Source organism: Vitis riparia, chromosome 11 (genome assembly GCF_004353265.1).
Source record: "Vitis riparia cultivar Riparia Gloire de Montpellier isolate 1030 chromosome 11, EGFV_Vit.rip_1.0, whole genome shotgun sequence".
Lineage (NCBI taxonomy): Eukaryota > Viridiplantae > Streptophyta > Magnoliopsida > Vitales > Vitaceae > Vitis > Vitis riparia.
In genome coordinates, this window is record NC_048441.1 from 17,101,513 (window position 1) to 17,125,265 (window position 23,753).

Here is a 23,753-nt window from a genome sequence, read left to right on the forward strand (position 1 = left end):
AAAGTAATATTAGATATTTTAAAATTGTCTTGTTAAATAAATTAATCGACGTATGATATAATTTGTCATATTTAATAATAATATCATGTGTGAGTAAAAATATAATTTGTGTTAATTTATATTTATTATTAAGTTATATTAAATATTATTTAACAACAATATTATGATATTTGATAATAATATATCTAACTTGAAAATATTTAATATTAAAATTATAATCTATTTAATGTATTTAATGATATAAAAATAAATGAAGTGATATATATATACTAATATTTTTATTTTTATATTTAATTATCATATAAATAATATAAAAAACCTATCATTAATTTTTATATTTTTGTAATCAATTTACCTATTTTTAAGGTTTGACCAAGAAGAGTGGGTTGAAAGCAGGTGAGCAGTGAAGGGTTGTTTGATCAATCGAAAAAATGGGAAATTTTCACCATTTTTCTTACGATTGAGCTTTTAATGGAGGTTTTCCCTTCGGCCGGATATTCGATATTTCCTAACATTTCAAAACATATTCCTCTTGATGACATGTTCATATGGCAAGCAGGCACCAACTTAACAGCCATTGTTGTTTGTAGAATTGATTGGGTTTTGGGGCAAGGTCTACGAGGCTAAACCATATATCCGCCCTCCCAGACCACTCCCACAACGCATGACCTCCTTTCAACCTCCTCTTCTCAGACTTTCTATAGTCCAAATCCCCAAACCTCAAACCATTTCTCGCCATCTCTGCAACTATCTCGCCACAACCACCCACTCTGTTGATGCCCAACTCAATTTTCAGTCCACAGCCCACCCACCTTCTCCGGATCCAATCCGAGACACAGCACAAACCATTGCATCCCATTTGTCAAAATGTGCCAACTTGATAGAATTGAATCAACTGCTCGCCCATATAATCCGAACCCACTTCCTAGAATTGTACCCTGCCCCATTTCAGTGGAACAACATTATCAGATCCTACACTAGGCTTGAGGCTCATCACTATGCGCTAAGCATTTATATTGCCATGTCTCGAGCCGGTGTGTCGCCGGACTCTTACACAATTCCTATAGTTTTAAAGGCCGTGTGTCAAGCTTTTGCAACTGGATTTGGCAGGCAGGTTCATTCTGTTGCTATCCGGCATGGTCTTGAATTGAATGAGTATTGTGAGAGTGGGTTCATAAGCGTGTACTCCAAAGCGGGTGAATTCGAAAATGCGCACAAGGTGTTTGAACAAAATCGTTTTAGGAAGTTGGGTTCTTGGAATGCTATCATCGGAGGCCTTTCCCAAGGCGGGCGTGCTAAGGAAGCTGTGACCATGTTCATGGAGATGAGGAAATGTGGGTTCGAACCCGATGAAGTGACTATGGTGAGTGTGACATCGGCTTGTGGAAGCTTAGGGCACTTGGACCTGGCACTTCAATTGCATAAATGCGTCTACCAAGCTAAAACATCGGAGAGGTCGGATACTTTGACGTTGAATTCGCTTGTAGACATGTATGGAAAATGCGGACGGATGGACTTAGCTTACAGGGTATTTTCGAGGATGGATGAGCCAAATGTGTCGTCGTGGACATCCATGATCGTGGGCTATGCGATGCACGGGCAGTTGTATGATGCCCTGGAATGCTTCAGGTGCATGAGAGAAGCAGGAGTGAGGCCTAACCATGTGACGTTTATTGGGGTGCTGAGCGCATGTGTGCATGGCGGGGCAGTGCAAGAGGGAAAGTACTACTTCGACATGATGACGACCGCTTACGGGCTAGTGCCCAGGATGCAGCACTATGGGTGCATGGTAGATCTGCTCGGACGGGCGGGGCTGCTGGAGGAGGCAAGAGAGATGGTGGAGAGGATGCCGGTGAAGGCGAATGTAATAGTTTGGGGGTGTTTGATGGGGGCCTGTGAGAAGTACGGGAATGTGAAGATGGGGGAGTGGGTGGCCGAGCATTTGCTAGAGCTGGAGCCCTGGAATGATGGGGTGTTTGTGGTTTTATCTAATATTTATGCCAGCAGAGGTTTGTGGAGAGAGGTTGAGAGGGTAAGAGGGGTTATGAAGGAGAGAAAACTTGACAAGGTTCCTGCTTATAGCTTGGCAACGAATGCAGACTAGAACCCAATAAACTTGATCTGTTTGAATCGTCTGATTTTTATTTTTTAAATGAATTTGAATTCTTCCGTGGCACCTTTGAATTGTGTTTCAATTTATCTCATCCAAAATTGAGTAATTTTCTAGGAGATTTATCATCTTCAGTATCATACTGATAAGGTAGTCAGTTCTATATATAATATGAACCAATTTATAAATAAATTTTCAACTTTTATAAATAAGTTATGTAAAAATATATATAAAGAAAAATTATTTTTTCATAGATTGTCTTATGAAAAATATATAAAAAAAATATATAATTAAAATTAATTAAAAATTTATATATTTTAAAATTATTTAATGATAAGTTAAAATAAATAAAATAAATTTGAAGTAATATTCACTATTTAAAAAAAAATCTATTTGTTTATTTTACTTTATTTATTTTTTATTTTATTTTATATTTTATTTCTCTTATATTTTCCTTCAAATTTTCAGAACCAAATATTGCCAAAATATTCACTATTTTTTTTTTTAAAAATTGTTTCGTAGAATTAAATTTTTTTATGTTCATTACTCCACTCTTTGAAATTTTCTACCAAGGGATCTCGAGAGGGTAGGCTCAAGCCTCAACCTCCATACTGTCCATGTCACGTGACATGGTATTTTTGAAGTGGCGAGAAACACGTGCCGCCCCAATTTTCGAATTCGAACCTAAAAGCCCCACAACCAGAAACTTCATCTCTCTCTCTCTTCCCCCTTCCCTGTCGCTCTTTCCGTAGCTCTCGCTGATGGAAGCCATACTCGTCGATTCTGTGCTCGGCAGTCTCCGGCATTTCCTGCACCGAAATGCCATTTTCATATGCGAACGTCTCTGCGCTGAGTTTCCATCCGAAGTACGCTCCTTCTCATTTTCTCCATTTTTTTTTTTTTAAATCATGTAGATCCGAACTCACGTTCGATCAACTACTCACTCCTCTATCGACAATCACTTCATTTTCATATTCCTGCACTTCATTTTTTTCGTAATTTTCTTTCTTTATTACTGAAGTTTGCTTTGAATTGGTTAAATCATTGTTTATGTATGTGTATATATATTTTTTATTTTGATTTTTAGCCTCCGTTTTGTTACTGTGAAAGTGCAGGAAAGGGAAAAAAAATTAGGGATTCTTTTCAATCTTTTTAGTTTTTTCAATCTCCAGGACTCCGAAAGGGAATATAAAACTATTTCTATATGGTCAGATTGAGTGACAGAAAGTAGCAGAATACGTTAAACTCAAATTTGGTGTTTTATTTACTTATTTGGTTTTTGCTTTTTTTTCAAAATTTCCAGCAACTAAATGGAGAATTAGGGTTGTTGTTTTGAGAGCAGTAAAGGGTAATAAAAAATGGGCATGTAATACAAAGGTTTATTAATTGTACAAATTAGTGATATAGTACTTGAGAGGTTTTGATGGTGCAGCTGATTCCCATTAGATTCTTTGGAGCTTTTAATTAAATTTTCATATTTGAATTAAGTATGCTGTGTATAAAAGGCTTAACTTGGTGTTGGGCTGTTGGCCGCAGATTTTGAAGTTTTGGGTAAAAATTAGAGTGGTTTTTAGATGAGGATTTACTTGGAATAATTCTTGCATGGTAATGTTACATTCGTTTGGGTGATTGTTATATTCTGACACAAAAAGTGCAAATTTGGCTAATATGGTAGAATCCGATATGAGATTTTTATTTCACAATTATTAATTTTTTGGATATTTTCTTAGTATTGATACACTACAATTAGCAACTGAATTTTTTAATATATTTATGAGTCGTGTCAGCTATTGTATTTGTATCAGGGATAGTTTCTCTTTGAGCTTTCTCTAACATCAACTAAAATATTCCTTTCAACTATAACATTTTCGGTTGAGGAATATATTAAGCAATGTTTTAGGACGTAAACTCTCTCTCTCTCTATCTAAACTGGATCTCAGAGTTCCCACGAGCTCCTTCTCCACTTATTTAAAAGAATTTAATGATAACTGAAGTAATATAGTAGTTGCTACCTAAATATTTATGCTTTTTTATTAACGATCATTGAAGGTAAAATGTCACCTTTAGGCATTCATTTTACATGTGAAAGCCAGGAGAAAATCGTATGTACCCTGAGAAACTTAATGGACAAGTTTTTGAAATAAAGGCTGCATTTAGGCTTTGGAGGAAGTCATACACATGTGCAAGTTAAAAATATTGGGTTCTGGTTTCAAAATTGGATCAGAATGTTTGGAATTGAAATTTTGGCAAATATGAAACAATAATAGTGCAATATTTTCCTAAGGTTCCGGGGATTTTGTCCTCATGTTTAATTTTGTCACAGTCCAAGTGTCCACTGGGGTTATGATTTAGATTAAATCTACTACTTATAAGTACTTGCTTTGTGGAACTCCACACATCAGCACCCCAACAACGTAGATACGTTGTATCGTAGTATCTGTCCGTTCATGTCTTTCTTTGAATCTTTTTGATTCGATGACTTTATTTTAGTGAAGTATAAAAGTATTTTCACTCTCTATCTTGAATGTGAAACTTCTATTTTTCCTTAATTCTACTGTAATTTCACTTGCCTTCTCAATGGTTGATTATGTCCAATGCAGACAAATTTGCAATTATTGGCCAGCTGTTACTTGCACAACAATCAGGCTTACGCGGCATACTATATTTTAAAAGGTATGCTGACATGGTTATTTATGTTTAAATTTGTTTAACCTCAAGATTATATCATCATATTTTTTTTTCTATTTTTTCAAAAGATCTTGTTTCCCTTTATTACCATCTATATTATATATATAGATATATATTGAAATAATGCTCAATAATTTCTATCTCCTTTTTTTTGTTTCCTGATGGCAAAGGAACACAAATGGCTCAATCCCGCTACCTGTTTGCAATATCGTGCTTTCAGATGGATCTTCTGACAGAAGCTGAAGCAGCACTGTGTCCTGTCAATGAGCCTGGTGCTGAGGTATCGAGTAAAGTCTATGTATGCATTATTTAACCAATTACTTTTAAGGCTTCTTATGTATGTATTTACTTATCCCCCTCTCAATCCCACCCCAAAAAAGAAAAAGAAAAAAAAAAGAAGAAGAAAAAGATCATTAATGCTAAAGCTATATTTGTAACATGAGATATAATAAAAAAAATCCCATTTCTATGTTTGTTTTTCTGCACCCTCAACTGGAAGTGTGGATAATGGGGTGACCCAAATGTATATTATATGACCACACTTTTGAAATTAACTTTCTTCACCAGAAAGTCTATCATTTAAAATAAAAATTGAAATGAGAGGCTTTCCTTTGAGTTGTTGTCTTATATATTTTAAATTTTAATATGTCTATTATTTCCTCATATTATTTTTCTTGTTTGCTTGCTAACATGCTTCTCATGATGAGCTTGACTTGCTGATTTTGCTTGTGTTTTCTGTGCAGATTCCAAATGGTGCAGCTGGTCATTACCTTCTTGGGCTTATTTACAGGTTGCTCACATCTTTCCCCTGTTATCATTTTCATTAGCATCCTTCACTCCCCAGTCCCAAATGGACATACCACACTTCGCTCAATATTTATTTAGCTGAAAAATTGAGGAGTGACTTAGCTTGTTTCCCTTGTAAAACTCTGACAAGTGATTGTTCAAGTGTGGCCTAAAGTTTTTCTCCAATGATGTATGTGTTCTCACATTTAACTAAACAACATATTAAGCAATATGTGAGCACTTAAACAAGTATTGTGTTCTGTAAGAGAACAAAGAGTAGCAAAAGATGAGATTGCAGTTATTAACAGGAAAGTTAACTTTGATATCCTTTTCCCCAAAAAGTTTGGAGAAATGGTCAATTCTTCTTTGTGTTGCTGAAATCTAATATTCTTTTATGATACTGATGAAATTTTTTTTGACCTTTTTTTGTCTTCAGAATATTGTCTCTTTACATGTCCTTTCTCAAATTTCTCTCCAATGATGTAGGCACCATGCATCTATCTTTTGTTTTACATTTCTGTTCTCCAAATCCTAAGATAGTTTCCTTTCTCTGTCAATGTTCTTTGTTATTAGCTAGTCCTACATACTTGGTAAGCCTTAGTTGTGATGCTGGAGTTTTATTTACTAGTTTGGCCTGATTTAATGGTATCTCTGGTGTGTACAGAGTTCTGACTCAATTCAGTTTATTGAACAAATTTAAATGAGTGCTCAATTTACGAATAATAGTATTCATTCTTAATTTAATTTCTTTTGTGTGTTGTTTTATTTCTTACATGTATTGTATTCTCTGAGTTTTACCAAATTTTCATTGCCTAGTTGTGAGCATACTTTTTGAAATAATTTATTGCTACCTTTATGGTCTGATTGTTTCCATATATGTTTCCAGATGTTTATGAATAATACCTTCAACCTCTCATCTTGTAATCCATTGCAATTTGTCTATTTTCAGGTACACTGATAGAAAGAAGAGTGCCATTCACCACTTTAAGCAGGCTTTGTCTTTAGATCCTTTACTCTGGGCTGCTTATGAGGAGCTCTGTTTATTAGGTCTGTATAAATAATTGTTTACTAGGTTTGAATATTTTATTTTGCTTCATGGGTGCATTAAGCCCTCATGAGCTTGTGGTCAAATTTTTGAAGTCAGTATGGATGATCTAGCATGCATTATAAGTTGAGTTCAATATTTGATGCAATCATGAGTTGAATTCACTTTTGAAGTAAGCAGCATTACTCGAAAGAATGTTTTTTTTTTTGTTGCTGGAATCCATGTCCATTTCTGATATTCTTTTTGTCTATGTTGAGATGGCATGACTTCCGGAATTTATAAATTTCCTAGATGTTGTGTGGGCCTCATAAATATGTGGCATGACAATGTGAGTTTGCCATTGAATCTGTGCTGGTTGTTCTTTTGGGTTTTAGTTAGTTGTGAGATACAAATACAATCCAGCATGTTATGGGGATTAAAATTAATAGTACCGGAGTTCTGATGGGGAGAGGCCTTGCATGTTTCTTTCTGAAGGTTTATGTCAGAGGATTTATCAAATTTTTTACTGTCTTCCTATCTAATGCGATCCTTCTTTTTTTTTTTGTACATCTATTTTTTTTTTCCTTTCTATTTGTGATGAAGTGATTGGCTATACAACATTTGTGGAGTTGGGATATAGGCACTGTATATTACGTTACACCACTAGCATTATGTTAAACATCAATGCCATTTTTTGACCTTTCATTTTTTGTTTTTAAAAAAGATGTTGAACTATATTTCTGAAGTGAACTTATATTAGAGCAAGAACCAAGATGCCGGCTTCCATGCAATTACAATTAATGCCCCATTCCAGTTCCCCTGTTGCACACATTGTTCATACCCTGTATTGTCTTTTCTCATGTTAGTTTCCCTCTAGTTCTCTGCTCAGTGTTTGCCTACAGATGTTGGTTTTAGTGAAGGGGTTTCACCTTTTCTTCTAGCTCACTGGTTGCTGAAGTACTGGATGATTAATATAGAAATCAGAATGGCCTTTTGCAGTTGAATTAATTTTGTATTCACCACTCACTGTAAAGCATTCATGGTATGCATTCTAGGTGGTTATGTAGTTTAGTGATAAGCATCACACTCCAGTGCTGGTCAAATAATTTTCTTACCTGGTACTTGAGAAATATAGTAACATTTCTTAGTCTCATTTGATTCTAATGTTCATATACTTCTTTTGATATTTAGTGAGGCCATTTCTTCATTTCAATGATCCAGGTGCTGCTGAAGAAGCAACTGCAGTTTTTGGTGAAGCAGCTGCTCTTTGCATCCAAAAGCAGCATCTACATCATGGATTGGCATCCCAGAACTTGCAGACATCCATTGAGGATCGCAATTTAGTCTCTGGTAGGAACTTGAGTTCTGAAGATGTCAGTCCAAGACAATTGAAGCACATACATGCTAATAACCTAAGAGAAATCCCTGGAAATTATCATGGAGCAGCTATGTCGGGAGCAACTGCTAGTCAGTCTCTAAATAGTGGTCCTTCTAGCACAGCATTTTATCATACTCCTTCACCAATGGTTGCACAGGTAAGATCATGAAAACATCCAGCATCGTCTTATATTTTGCTCCTGTCTCAAGCATCAGACTTCTATATATTTCAGGTTTTTGTGTTCATAATTTTGTTCTTATCGTTTTAAAAACCTTGAACCTAAAAAGCAAATTAGTATTCCCTTTTCATTTTGAAAGAATGACTAAGAAGGGAACATATCTCATTTGTTTCTATTTAGGAAATCTCATGTATGATTTTCTTAACTTGTGGTTTCCTGTGTCAGAAAAAAAGTATTTTAAATTTTACTTTGTCCAGATAATACATATCTTTATTTCCCATCATCCATAGTTTGATCATTATTCTTGATTATTCCTTTATATCTGTTTTTGATACATTTCTATTTTAGCACATCAGAGGTATTCATTTTTTTTTTTGATAGGTATGAGGTACTCTGGCTAACCTGTTAATTGCTTTCTCCAATTCAATGAAGATCATATTTGTAGTTCTGATCAATCCTTTGATTCTTGAATTTCATAATGGAATTGCTTCGGGTTATAATATTTTATTTTATTATTTTTATACACTTATGTTTTAATGCAAATTACATCATTTTGGGGGATTTAATATTAATTTTTTTTTACATTGAAGGTGTCAAACAGTTTAGTAAAATTCTTCTCGCTCATTCTTAGTTATACTGCAAAAATGTTGTAACTTACATGTTTGCTTTTAGATTATCTGTAGTGTGCACTTATTTTTTCCCTTCTTTCTTTCAAAGAAATCCTCCACTCTTATCTCATTCCTTTCAGCTTTTGCTTATTCTTAGTTGTGCTAGTAAAATGCAAGAGAACTCCTAATTTTTAGCCTTTATAGCATGGGTAGGATGCAACTAAATCAAGTCCATTTCTTGAAGCAAAGATATATAAAACTTATTCTTTTACTGTGTAAAGATAGATAACTGGTCTTAGCTCCTCCTTGTCTTGCAGTTGTCAGGTGTTGCTCCACCACCACTGTGTAGAAATGTGCAGCAAAATGGCCTAAACCCAAGCACAGTTGGTAATGATAGCTCTCCAAGGTCAACTGTTAACCCTACCATTCAAGCCCCTCGAAGAAAGTTTGTTGATGAGGGAAAATTACGCAAGGTTTCTAAACATGTTATGTTCATAATTTTTATTTTTGGATTTTACAGGTCATTGCTATACTGTTTATTTGTGATTCACTGTATCTTTTTTTCCTTTGATAGGCAGTGATTCTCTATATCTTTGCTTTTATATTTCTCTATTTCCAACAAATCTTGTTTCTTGTGGAAAGTTGTACTTTAAACTAATTTTGCCACAGTATAAAATATTAAAATTTATTTGTGGACAATATTTACTGTCAGTGATACAAGGAACTTGAGAATTATTAGTTACGTGAAACTGGACAGTAAATATGGTTGAAATTTGAGGAAGATGATTCTATTGACTTCAAAAGCTCACTTGTTATCTGCAGATTTGGGGTTGAATTTCTATATCAATTAATTACAAAATAAACATAAGGAACCTTTCGTATTGATCTGGATTATTAATTTGTCCATTGAGATCATTCTTACCAGTTGGTTATTTTAGCTTAATGGTCTCATATAGACTTCTGCTTGTTAGTTCCATTGCAGGTTCTATTCATGTCAGTTTTACTTGTATATAAATTTTTTGCATTTCTTTTTGCTAGTTATTACTCTATTTCATGTGATTGTGACTCCATTCACATTTTCTGGGTGCTCCTATTTCATTAAAATTAATTAGATTGTCTTTATTGATTTATCGTGCTATCTCACAGTAATTACCTCCTTTGCTTACTTGATCCCTCCTGACACCTGGATGGTGGAAGTAGTAATTTGTATATCCATTTATCATTTAATTTATGAATCAGATAAAGCCCTTTTTCCCTATCAAAATCACTTTGTCACTATTGTTTCCAGATCTCAGGGAGGTTATTTTCTGATTCTGGCCCTAGACGAAGTACAAGGCTCGCTGGAGAAGCTGGTGCCAACACAAACCCAAGTGGCACAACAGTAGCTGGAAATGGAACTATTCACTCTTCTAAGTATCTTGGAGGTGCCAAATCGAGTTCTGCAGCATTTCGTTCTGTCACAGTTCGTAAGGGACAGACTTTGGCTAATGAAAGTTTTGATGAAGGTGATGGATCTCCTTTGCCAATGTTTTACTCATTCAATCATCTAAGTCAAAAGGTTTTTGCTTTTATTCTTCTTTTTGAGAAGTTCATTTTAATTACTAGGACTTAGAAAATTTTACTTATGTTTAAAATTTTAAAAAATATGATTAACCTACATAGTTTTTATTTGTTGTCAACTGATCTATCATCAGATGAGTTCGAAGTGCAATCAAAAAGTTAATAGATGAATACCACATAAGATGAATAAAAAGATTGTGTTATTTTATTTTGTATCTCTGTTGTATTGCAATTGAATTGCAATTTAACCCCTATGCATGTGTGATGGTCCTGTTGAATAATTTGTGTTTGGATTATGGGCTTCAAGTGATCCAAACAATACAAGCTGCAGCATTTTCATTTTTTGCAGCTGAGCATAAACCTGAATAATGGTTATTTGTCACCCTAAATTTAAATAATAACCAACTTCCTGATGAATGCCAATGTTAATACATTAACTAATTGCAGTCCTGGCTTTTTTTATTGCTTCTTGCCTCAGGATTAATTCAACGAATTCTTCAAAACTTACATTTTAATTTATACAGGAACACGCCAGGAGGTTTTTGATGATTCTCGTTCCTATATCTCAGCGGCAACATCAACGTCAACTTCAACTTCTGGTGATCCTAAATCCCTTGAACAAGATGAAGCAACCATGACAATTGGTGGGGTTATCACAAATACCTCAAAAATCATAAATGGTGCTGCTGAAGTACTGAATCTCTTGAGAACTCTTGGGGAAGGCTATAGACTTTCCTGTATGTATAGGTGCCAGGTATTAAATGGTGATTATAGAAATAAAGAGATTGATCATTCTGGAATTGCATACAATTTTTACTTAATGCTTATGGATAAACAGGATGCGCTGGATGTCTATATGAAACTTCCACACAAGCATTATAATACTGGTTGGGTGCTTTCTCAGGTACCCTTTTTTCTCTGCTGTGGACTTCTACTGTGCTCATCATATGCTGATGAAAGTTGTGAATTTGATTAGGAGGCATTGATAACATACTAATCAGTTGGATAAGAATTTTGTCTACATTTTCCATCTGTTTGCATACTCCAACATATTTTGGTTAGGTTTCAGGAATGAAGTATGGAGTTGGGGTGCATGTAAGCAGCATATAGAATCACTTGATTGAAGGGTATTTTTGCACTTGAAGTAGATGAAGTTGACATTTGTTCCTACTTAGTATGGAGCTTATGATATTTTGTCTTTCAAGATGCCTGTTACATTTTTCCAGGACTTAGGATTGAAATACTTCTATTGTTTTACTTTATATATTTCCATTATGAAATTGCTTCAAATTAGGGTTCACATTTATTTGCCTTCTCATTATTTAAGAGAATCTCTCTCCTTTGTTTTTGAAATCTCAGAATTTAACTTCTTGACTCCATTTTATCATTTTTTCATGCAAGGTTTTTAAATTATATTTTTCATGATAATTATTGGAGCTCAATTGTCTTCCTTGTGATGAGGTGGTTCATTCCAATGCAATCTTTTGAAATGCCTTCCTTACTCTGATTTTTTGATATAATATCTTCATGTGTCCAATGCAGATTGGAAAAGCATATTTTGAACTGGTTGATTATTTAGGGGCTGACCGTGCATTCAGTAGTGCCCGTCAAGCATCTCCTTATAGTTTAGAAGGAATGGATATATATTCTACAGTTCTTTATGTGAGTTCCCTTTCTCCATGGAGGCCAAATTTATATAATCTGAATTTTTGTTATGTCAATTTACTACAAATTACAAGCTAGGAACAGCATGACTAAACTTCCTTTCTTCTTCCCATGTCCCCCTTCTCTTTTTACTTGAAGGGTATATTTCTTCCATTATTAGCTTACAATTTTTATACAAAGTAATTGAGACACTCGTTCTATTTTAATATTTTTTGACCTCTAATGAAATGTAATCCCCAATGCTAGTGTTCCTTGTAAATTGAGGTTTGTGACAGTCAAGCCTCTATAATTAAGGTTCACTATGTTAATTCAAATATTTTCAATTATAACTGTCTTCTTGGCAGATTGTGTCTATTTTTACACTCAATTTTATTGTCAAGCATAGGTGATCCTAAATCCAATCCATATTGTCCTAGTCTCTTTGGTCCAAAAAACAATGGGACCCATACTAATTCCATTTGTAAGGTAGTTTATTAGAATTAGAGCAATCTTGCTGGGGTTCTGTTTATTGAAATAGCGTTTATATTTTCCTACATGTATGTATTTCATTGTTTTTCTGTAAGTCATTCTTTCCCTTGTTGCAGCATTTGAGGGAAGATATGAAGCTAAGTTACCTGGCTCAAGAACTAATATCCACAGATCGCTTAGCTCCTCAGTCTTGGTAGGTTATTAACTTCTGTAATATAATACAGCACTAACTTTCAGCTGATAGAAAATGTCTGTCAAACAGGGTTGTTTCACCACCTTATTTTTCATGGTCATTTTTGTCTGTTACAGCTTCACTGAAGGTTTCAATTATTGCTCTATGAACTTCGTTCATCTTTTCTTTTCTGTTAAATGGATATGCAGGTGTGCCATGGGAAATTGCTATAGTTTGCAGAAAGACCATGAAACTGCTCTAAAGAATTTCCAGCGTGCAGTGCAACTAAATTCAAGATTTGCATATGCGCACACCCTTTGTGGTCACGAGTATGAGTCAAAAATTTTGCTTTTTCCACATAACATTACATGTAGAATTGAGATTTCCTTAAATTTATTTAATTAATAATAATTCCTGCATTGCTTATTTTAGCTGTTTACCGTGTTGGTGTATATTTATAGGTATGTAGCCTTAGAGTATTTTGAGAATGGAATTAAGAGCTATCAGAGTGCCCTTCGGATTGATGATAGGCATTATAACTCCTGGTATGGTCTTGGAATGATCTGTCTTCGCCAAGAGAAGTTTGAGTTCGCAGAGCATCACTTTAGAATGGCTTTCCAAATCAATCCACGTTCTTCAGTTATTTTGTGTTATCTTGGGACGGCTTTGCATGCATTAAAGGTTGAACCCATACTATAGTCACTCTGATTTTATATATCAGAAAGGCAATATTATTTACTTCAGCTGCCTGAACATTTGTGTTCTTTTCACCTGGCAGAGAAGTGGGGAAGCTTTGTACATGATGGAGAAGGCTATTCTAGCAGATAAGAAGAATCCTCTTCCCATGTATGAGAAGGCTAACATACTTTTGGGCTTGGATAACTTTGATGAAGCCTTAGAAGTCCTAGAGGAGCTTAAAGAGTATGCTCCGCGTGAAAGCAGTGTGTATGCCTTGATGGGTAAGATTTATAAGCGACGCAACATGTATGACAAGGCCATGCTTCATTTTGGAATTGCTTTGGATTTGAAACCATCTGCAGCAGATGTTGCTACCATCAAGGTGATGAGTTATTTTTATATTCCCTTCTGTTTGATATATTAAATACTACTCATAAAATGTTCTGTGGATTTGTTTGACTTTTTAATCCTCTCCCAATCCCTGGGGAAACCTCGACTCCTTGCCTCCAATTGAGGGCCCATAGGAAGCCATGGATGTCAGTGGGCTAACAGTTTGGAGGGATTGTGGTTGACTAGTAGAAGTTGAGCTCCTAAGAATTTTTGTTGTTGTAACAAATATGTACATGTCTTCTATATTTCATTGACCCACACAAGAAACCATGAGGACTGTGAAACTGGTGTGGTTCTATAAAATTGTCTTAAAATATGGTCAGGCTCTATCATTGCCATAAATTATTTATTGTGCAGCTATGTTTAATTCTTGAATCTGTACTCTCTAGTTTTTGCTTCTTCCTTGATCTTTACATTTTATTGAGTCCCTCTTCTTTCTCAAGGAGCAACGTATTTTATCTTTGTCCTTTCTCACCACAATTTTTTTAACAGGCTGCCATCGAGAAGTTGCATGTACCAGATGAGATTGAAGACAACTTATAGATCTCCCCACTACCAAAAGCGTAGAAAGCCTGTTGTAAATTGTTCAGCTCAAAAGACTCGCTCACAGGGAGTTTGACTGCTTGTGCTTTCGGCTAATGCTGAAGAGAATCGTCTCATACTCGGATCCTATTCATTTTCATAGGTTCCCCTTCAAATATGCTGATCTTGTAACAGAAAACTCAGTTTTGTAGGTAGTTTACATAGTTTGCAGAGAAACAATGTACCAATGACTTACAAACCAGCCATGCTTATTCTATGTTTCTCTAAGGGCCTGTATCATTATCTTGTGCTTTTACTTGCTTCTTCATTTGTTTGCACTTACATAATCTGTCAAAGAGCATTTTAGTAGTCTAAAATGGGGGGATAGACCTACAGAAATAGGGTCTAATGTCATGCGGGCATCACAGGAGTGCTCAACCAAAAGCATGTAGTTTTGGTACAAGGTTTCTTCTACCCCAAAAAAAGTGGTGTCCTACAGCTAGAGATGTTACTAATTTTTAATTTTTTCTTTTAAAGAAGCTTGTGTGGATAATGACTTTTTAGTAAATCTGATGGTGCGTGACCTTCGTACTCGAGCCTCCTCCAAATGCCTTTAGTTTCGGGGGAGGGAGTTAGAGGGTGGGCGGCACCATCTCTTCAACAGGCAGGGAAAGTGTTGCTCGTCGAGGGAGTTGGTTAGAGGGTTCTGGCACAAAGGGGCCTTATGGTTTTAGAAGAAATCTATGAGGTTAAGAGTATATATATATATATATACTCATATTGTTTATTTTCGTATAAAGAACTTTTATAATTTTAAAATATATTTATAAGATTAAGAGGAATTGGTATATATATATATAAACTTTTTTCTTTATTGAATGTTAAATATTAGTAAAATCCTTGATGTTGATGTGGAGTTTGTTCTCAACCAACGACTTGTGATGGCCCATTAGATGACTTGTACCTAATCAGATTTACTTGGCGACTATGGTTTATTCCATTGCAAACATTATGACTCATTACCAAATTATGATGCAATTATATTGAAATTATTTCATAAATTTCTATAATTTTTTTTAAATGCCAAACAATGTACAATATATGGAGCAGTAGGACATGTTTCACATGGGTATCATCAAGTACAGCACAGTGTTTCAACCTTTCAATTGCGTTCTTCTTCTGCAACATCACCGACACTGACAACGAATAAAAATGATGGGAGAATTGTGTTTTCACCCCAGTTGGGGTGGATAATTAAGCTAAAGTCCTCCTATTACTCATAATTGATTACAAGGATATAAGATGATAATGGACACAAATATCCCTTTACTCATTTTTGTCTTTATTCTACCACTCTTTACATGTCACTATTAACACATTCTCTCTTCTTTAACCATTTTTTAATTTTTCATTGGTTTTTTTAAACTTTTTTTATAAATAATTGAAAAATCAATATTATTTTATATTTTTAAATTTTAAATAAACAAAAATTATATTGATGATTTAAAAACTATTTTGAAAAATACTTTCTAAAAAATGTTAATTTAAATAAATAAAAATTATCTTTTAAGTAAATAATTTAATGATTAAAACACTATTTAAAATATATATATATTCACTATTTTATTTTCTTTTATACTAAAAAGTATTTTAAAATTTTCTTTTTCCTATTATAAAATAAAAGGTTCAAATTTTTATTTTTTTATTTTAAAAAAAATTCTTTCTTTCTTGTTTTAATAACTTTTTGAACATAACTTTTAATAATAAGTTATATGAAATGTTGAAAATTTGTTTAATAAAGATTTTTTTTAATGATTTAAATTAATTAAAAATTTATTAAAAAAAATGTAAAAGAGAGAAATAGGATGGATGAAAAGTTTTTATTTTAAATATACAATTAAAATATTTTCGTATGACTTAATTTTAGAAGTGAATTATAATTATATATATAGTAGATATTGAATTTTTTTTAAATAAAAGAGTTAAAAGGTATATTTACTCATTTCAGATAAAAAAATTAAAAATTATATAGATTGTGTTTGAGTTTGGTTTTAAAAAAATTTTCTAGTTTTTATTTTTTATTTTTATTATTTTTTAAAATAATTTTTATTTTCTATATGGTCTCTTTTAGAAAATATGTTTAATTAAAAAATGAAAACTATTTTTAAAAATGAAAATTGAAAACCTTGTTTAATAATATTTTTCATATGAAAATAATAAAAAGACTTAAAAGAGTTTAATTCTAAGTCATACGCTAAATTTAACTTCCATATGGAAATTTCAATACTTTCTCCGGTAATGATGTTTGGAGAAAAAAATTTGACCCCAAGTCATCCACCATTTTCTCAACCAAACCATTGAAAATATGATTAACACACCTACATGAACACATAACTTAGAGAAATATGAAATTTGTGTCATTGTACAAGGGTATTACACTAACTGTACAATGAAAATGTACTAAGTGTACAAGGTTGTATAAGGCTACCTTTTGTAAAAGATTTCAATCGATTATGAACCACTCCATTTTACTTTCCTTGTTGCCAACATATTGTACACTCATGTCATACACTTTATTTAACTCTCACATAAAAATTTCAATATTTTCCCTAGTAATGATGTTTAGGGAAAAAAATTGACCCGGAGTCATCCAATATTTTCTCAACCGAATAATTAGAAACATGGTTAACACACTTACATGGATACATAATTTAGGAGGAATATGAAATTTGTACCACTGTACAAGGGTGTTACATTAACTATACAAGGGTGTTACATTAACTGTACAAGGGTATTACACTAATTGTACAAGGGAAATATACTAAGTGTACAAGGATGTACAAGACTAGTATTTGTGAAAATTTTCAATCAATTATGAATTACTCCTTTATTTTCCTTGTCACCCAAGAATTATATACTTATTACACTAATTGTACAAGAGAAATATACTAAGTGCACAAGGATGTACGAGACTAGTATTTGTGAAAAAATTCAATCGATTATGAATTACTCCTTTATTTTCCTTGTCGCCCAAAAATTGTATACTCATGTTATACACTTTATTTAATTCCCATATGGAAATTCTAATGTTTTCCCCAATAATGATGTCGGAGAAAAAAAATTTAACCATAAGTCATCCACAATTTTCTCAACCAAATGATTAAAAACATGCTTAACATACCTACATGAACACATAATTTAGGAGGGAAATGAAATTTGCACCACTGTATAATATTACACTAATTGTACAGGGGGAATGTGCCAAGTGTACAAGGGTGTACATGACTCCTAATAGGTTTTGTATGATTTTTAATCAACTTGAGTTTGACATTAGAACAATTATCCATAATTTTTTTTTTCTCTTTTTTGTTTTTTTACCAAACTATGCCATTAAGACCAATGAGAAATAATATACAACATATTTATTATTTTTTAAGTAAGAAACAAAAAAAATATTTGCTAAGGTATTTAAAAAATATTTATTATATATTTTATAAGTTTGAAAAAAAAATTAATGATGTCTAATTTGCAAGTTAGAACAAATAAAGAATACTAATATTTTATGAGATATTTAAAAATTGTTTAACATAGATAAGAAATAATATAAGTTTGAAAAAAGAATAATATTTGATAAGGTATTTAAAAATTATTTACTTCAAAAATGCATTTGACAATAATAATTTTAATTATTTATCTTTCATATTCAATTTGTTGGACAAAAATAATTGGTAAATCATTTAACTTCATCCCACTAATAAATAAGTGAGAGAATGGTGAAAAAGTCAAAGAAAGAAAAGAGAAAGGTAGGAGTGGCTAGTAGCTTTTTCATTTGATAGTTAAGGGTATTTTAGGGATTTTTGAAAGACAATATCCTTCTTCTCAATTTCTATTCTTTCCTTAGGTTTTGAATTTAATTATAGGTAATAGGAGGACCTTATCTCAATTATCCAACCCAGCTAGGGTGGAAACACAATTCTCCCAAAATGGATGGGTGGATTGAATTGATATAGACATTGCTTTTGCTGTGGACCACCCCCTCCTTTGTCCCTTTTTCCATTTATACAAGTAAATAAATGAAATTAAAGTATACAAAGTACATATAGATGAGATTAGGATACAAATAATAAGATCTTAAAATATACCCTGATTGATGGTGCGGTTACGTATTGGAAAGGTACATTTTACTAATATAGCCAGGACCTGATCTTAATTTGTTGTGAATGTTCAGATATTGTGTTTGTTTCTCATTTTCTGAATGGTTTTATTAATTTCATGGAGGCAGTCTTGAACTCTGGAAGTCAGATTAAGTGGAGTTAAGACTGTTGGATGTCAGTAGGTTTAAACACTTCTCTGTTAATCTTCCACTCACTTTGTGACTTGTACAAACCAGAGTCAATGTATATTTCATCACCTACAAATGGGTTGGGTCAGTGGTCTTCAGTTGTTGGTTGAATTGGGTTTGAGTTCATACATGCCATGGATCATGATGCTACTACAATAATAGCCATGTCCTTCTGTTCCTGGTCTGGTCCTGATCATCATTTCAACTTTGAAGTTTCTAGCATGAAATATATAGTGCAATATTGCAAATAAACACAAGAAGAAAATACCAAGTAGAAATTAGGCATGGCAATTTGTAGGGTAAAACCAACCGACAGAGCATCCCAAATCTACAAACCAAATACTACTACTCTTAAACTAAAGCTTCTGAAGGAAAATTGTTGACTGTTCGATCTGCCACTTCTACTTTCAAAAGCAGGAAAATACTTCCAAAAGGCCAACCCAGAAATCATACAAGAATCAGTCAGCATTGGGGATTGGTGTGCTGACACACTGGAACCTCAAGAGTAGCTTCATCTTCCAGAACTACATCTACAATAACAAGGAAACAGAATCAAATGGAGGGAAGTATAACTGTAGAAACAAGAGAAAATATCACGAGTAGGGGAAAAAGAAAGGGAAAATTTTGAGATTCGATTCATACCAGCCTTGAGTGCTGCTTCCATTCTCTTAGCCATGACCTGCAAACCTGATCCAATAAAAGAATCCAAATCCCCCAGTGTCCAGCCCTCCACTGGCTCAACTTCATACCTCCACTCGATACTGCACCCTTCTAGAGTAGGCAGCACCTTAACAGTGGACACATATGAGTTGAACCCAACATTTCCATCAATAATGGAATAGCTAAAAGTGAGTTCATCAGGATCAATCGACAGTAGTTTTTGCTTAGTCCAGTTCATAATCACATCACCACTGTTGGCATGAGTTTTAAAGCCAGCACAGTAACGGATACAGCCAGGTTGGCCGGAAACACCTTCGACAGGAAGGCAGGTGGTGAGAGTTGGGAACCACTTGTTCAGGCCAAAGAAGTCTTCCAAGAGAGGCCACACTTGTTCTGCTTTGCAGCCTGCTACTTCTGCACAAGCTTTGCCTTCCCATTTGGGTTGGTGCTTATCAGAAATTTGGTCAGCAGCAGACTCCATGGGAGTTGTAGAACCGAGAAGAAAAAGAGTTCCCTTTCTTCTGAGTACAAGTGATCAGATAGGAAGGCAAGGAAGGCCACAAATGACTTGAGATGGTTTGCTCTTTTTATAGAGGCCACATGTTGGAGCCATGATCCTAAAGCTCAACAAAAAATTGGAGCAAATAATTATACCAATTTTAACCAAATGATTTAATAATTTCTATGCATGATCATGATTCCAAACGATTTGCAAGTAGCTGTAGCATAGGAGAATTTTCTCAGAGAGCATGTACTATTAATACGGACCCACGTGAAAAATTAAAATTTTCTTTTTCACAAAATAATTTTTGAAATATTTTTAATTTTTAAGAGACTTGTAATTTAGACCTTTATTTTTATTTTTATTTTTAAAAAAGACACTTTTCACTTATAGGAATTTAGACATTATGCTAAAACCCATATTTATTTCCAAGGTTACCCCTCTGAACCAAACTGTTGGCTCTGTCACTGCACTTTATAATTTCATTTTTGCACTATTTTTCGATTTTGTTCATTTCGTGTTGTCATAATAATTTTCTTCTATTTAATATTTGATTACTCCTTTGGATGAAGCCTTTTCACCTTGGTCTTCTCAAAACTAAAATACTTTGTAAATTTCGTTGATACAAGATCAAATTCTTCATTTCACTTTTTTCTTTTTCATCGTCGATTATTTGTTCTATTTGTTATATTGATTGATATGATTATGATTTGAACAAGATTACACCTATTCTAAACCTACCAAAATTTTTATCCTTTTTTAATAATATTATTATATCTTATCAGAATTGTCACCTCTAAAAATATCCATGCCACATTAGCATCTTTTACTAATGCACACCATTTTCATACCAAAATATTTGATACATTTATTCATAAAATCTCAACAAATGATGAAAAAGGGAACAAAACCATCTTATCTTAAAGACATGTGCCACCATTGCACCACCTATTTAGCGAACAAAATGAAGTGTTAAAGGGAAAGAAAGGAAGGAAGGAAGAGAGGAGGGAAACTATGAGATTTGTACAAGAAAGAAGATTGAGACATACATTTCCATAATTTTATAATATTTATCTTTTTTTTTTCTAGAAAAAGAAAGAATTAGTTGTTCATGGAGAGAAAGATGTGAGATTCAACTTGGGTCACATTAATTTGACCCATAATTTGTCCCTGCATGGTGAGTGGTGAGTAAAGATCCACGTTGAAGAGAGGAGTTTCTCACAGAAAAAGATAAATCAAAAATCCAAAACAACAAATTGGAATTGAAAGCTTTGATTGAAAAGTATTTTTAGAACTGTTTTTTGGTATTTTATAAAACAAAAAGTCTATTTAAGAACCAAAAATATTTTTAATTCAATTTTTTTAAAAAATAACTTTTATTTATATTATTTTATTTTCAATCATTTTTCATAATTTTATAATTATTTTTTAAAACAATTTTTACAAAAGAAATTAAAACAATTAAGATATATTATTGTAAAAATATTTTTGAAAACAACTTTCATCATTTCAAAATAAATAAAAAGGATAAAACTCCATATTAAAAAGAAAAAAAAAGGTTAAATATAAAAGGGAAAGAGAAGAAAACAATTTTGTTTTAAACAAGTTTATCCTGTTATATATTTAACTATTTATATTTAATATTTCGTTCATTTAGAAAGTATAATCACAATTGAGAGATTTTTTCAAAAATTTTACTATTATATTAATTAGTGGATTATCAAGTATTGATGTATTCTGTGAACGTAAAGATCATATTGATTGTTAAATAATATGAAATATGTAATTTGGATAACATTTTAAATTCTTTTCTATTTTATAAATATACATATATATTTATTTATAAAAAAAATCAATGTATAAAACAATCTATATAATATTCTTAAATAAAAAATTGGCAGCCCCATATGACCTAGGAAGTGAGAAGATTTAGCTCCAATCATATACTTAGGTTTTTGTGGATTCCTATGTGAGAACCTAGAACACGGACCTATGCAAGTTGCATAAAAGAACAAAGAAGCTCTTACTCGGTGGTTCCATGGAGGGTACGACCGACGAGATCCAACCACATTTTCCAGCTTTGAATGCGACGTCACCTTGTGAACCAGCACCGTCCCATGTGTAGCATATGCACAAGCACTACCACATAAAATCTTCTCATCAAAATAAGTTTTATCAACTCAAAAAAAAAAAAAAATAGAATAAGAAATAACGTAAAAAAAAATAAAATAAAAATTAACACTTGTTTGAAATCAGTTTCAAAAACAGTTTTTGAGAATATTTTTCTTATGTTTTATATAAAAAAAAATTATTTAGGAAGTAGATATTTTTAATATATTTGATATGTTTTTAAAAATAATTTTTTTATAATAATTTATTTTTAATGGAATAATTATTTTTAAAATAAATTTAAAAAAAATGAAAATAACTAAAAGATATGATTTGAAAACATTTTATTTTTATTTAAAAAAATATAAAACAATTTTTTTGTGTTTTGAACTTTTGATTATTAAATATATTTTCTTTTTAAAAAAATTAAAAAATATTTTAAAAATTAGTTATTCAAAAGACCCTAAGTTAATAAGAGATTTCTTATTTTTATCCAACAAAAATGAGATAATTAAAAAAAAAAAAAAAAAAGTCTACCCTTTCCATTATATATATTCAAATGTAAAAAACGTGATTTTGCTTTAATTTCTTTTTTTTTTTCCTTTTCGCAAGTAGCTTTAATAAATTTATCAAAAGCAGGTGATATAAAGATGAGGTGGGTGGTCTAAAAGTCGTAAAGTTGCTTACGGACGAAATAAGAGGTAAGTGTCGATAAACAGTACGACCTGACCATGCAAAGAGTACGGAGGTGGGCATCTCCTACCGATGTGACTATGTCAAACTCTGTAGCTAGTCAGAGTGTTTGTTTATAGTGGTGAGAGGAAGGGAAGGTTGATGTGACTATGTGAGTCATGGGACTTTTCTATATTACGATAATTTTAAAAAATTATTCTTAAATTATTGTAATAAAAAAATTATTACAAATATATGATAATTTTTACCATTTAAAAAAGGGTGTACAGATAATTTTTTTTTAAAACCAAAATTGTCTTTTCAAAAATGATTTTATTTTCATTTAAAAAATAAATAAAAATTCAAAAGGGAAATTAAAAAAAATTAATATATATTTTTAATATTTATTACAAATTATAAAAATAAAAATAAAAAATTCCCCAAGGAAAATCGTCTCTTGAAGAGACGAGTTCCCATAAAAAAAAATCTCAAATTAAAAAAATCCTTAAGGGAACTCGTCTCTTCATGAAAAAAATTAATATTTTTTTTTTAAAAAATCCCAAATTATAAACATAAAAAAAAAAAAAATCCTCTAGGGAAATCGTTTTTTAAGACGATTTCCCATTAAAAAAAATTTATATATATTTTTTAAAAAATCCCAAATTATAAATATATATAAAAAAAAATCTTCAAGAAGAGACGATTTCCCAAATTATTTATTTATTTTTTTATAATTTGGGATTTTTTTAAAAAAATATTAATTTTTTTTAATGGGAAATCGTCTATTCGTCTCTTAAAGAGACGATTTCCCAATTTTTATTTATTTATTATAATTTGGGATTTTTTTTAAAAAAAAATATTAATTTTTTTTTTCATGAGAAGTCATCTTTTTTATTTATTTTTAATTTGGGATTTTTAATTTTTTTTTTTTTTTTCATGGGAACTCGTCTTCTGTCCAGCCGACGTCTCACCTCCTCCGGATGTCTCACATCCGAAATTCTGTCCGCCAACGTTCCACCTTCTCCGGATGTCCCACATCCGGCATCCTGTTCGGCCGACGTCCCACCTCCTTCGGATGTCCCGCATTCGGAATTCTGTCCGCCGACGTTCCACCTTCTTCGGATGTCCCACATCCGGAATTCTGTCCGCCGACATCCCACCTTCTCCGGATGTCTCACATCCGAAATTCTGTCCCGTCGATGTTCCACCTTCTCCGGATGTCTCACATGCCTACGCCTGAA

General features: G+C 32.5%; 3 protein-coding genes across 4 annotated transcripts; 2 read left to right on the forward strand and 1 right to left on the reverse strand.

Moving 5' to 3' along the window:
* The first annotated feature begins 445 nt into the window (after positions 1-445).
* LOC117924873 (pentatricopeptide repeat-containing protein At1g77170, mitochondrial) lies at positions 446-2,216 on the forward strand. The gene has a single exon (XM_034843602.1). It carries the CDS (start codon positions 665-667, stop codon positions 2,102-2,104), a length of 1,440 nt encoding a protein of 479 aa, XP_034699493.1. The 5' UTR covers positions 446-664; the 3' UTR covers positions 2,105-2,216.
* Positions 2,217-2,791: 575 nt separating this feature from the next.
* Positions 2,792-14,545, forward strand: LOC117925264 (cell division cycle protein 27 homolog B). Of its 2 annotated transcripts, none has more exons than XM_034844226.1 (16): positions 2,792-2,976; positions 4,711-4,783; positions 4,969-5,096; positions 5,542-5,588; positions 6,534-6,631; positions 7,830-8,143; positions 9,090-9,245; positions 10,061-10,277; positions 10,857-11,086; positions 11,171-11,236; positions 11,875-11,994; positions 12,582-12,658; positions 12,847-12,966; positions 13,099-13,318; positions 13,416-13,697; positions 14,198-14,545. In XM_034844226.1, exons 1-16 carry the CDS (start codon positions 2,872-2,874, stop codon positions 14,246-14,248), a joined length of 2,304 nt encoding a protein of 767 aa, XP_034700117.1. In that variant the 5' UTR covers positions 2,792-2,871; the 3' UTR covers positions 14,249-14,545. The 2 variants fall into 2 exon arrangements, with proteins under 2 accessions (XP_034700117.1, XP_034700118.1); XM_034844227.1 differs by having other exon boundaries at positions 4,969-5,078.
* Positions 14,546-18,765: 4,220 nt separating this feature from the next.
* Positions 18,766-19,794, reverse strand: LOC117925265 (lachrymatory-factor synthase-like). Its single transcript, XM_034844229.1, has 2 exons — positions 19,212-19,794; positions 18,766-19,099 (listed from the first exon to the last, which is right to left on the reverse strand). The coding sequence occupies exons 1-2, from the start codon at positions 19,708-19,710 to the stop codon at positions 19,032-19,034; spliced, it is 567 nt and encodes a 188-aa protein (XP_034700120.1). The 5' UTR covers positions 19,711-19,794; the 3' UTR covers positions 18,766-19,031.
* Between the last annotated feature and the right edge of the window lie 3,959 nt (positions 19,795-23,753).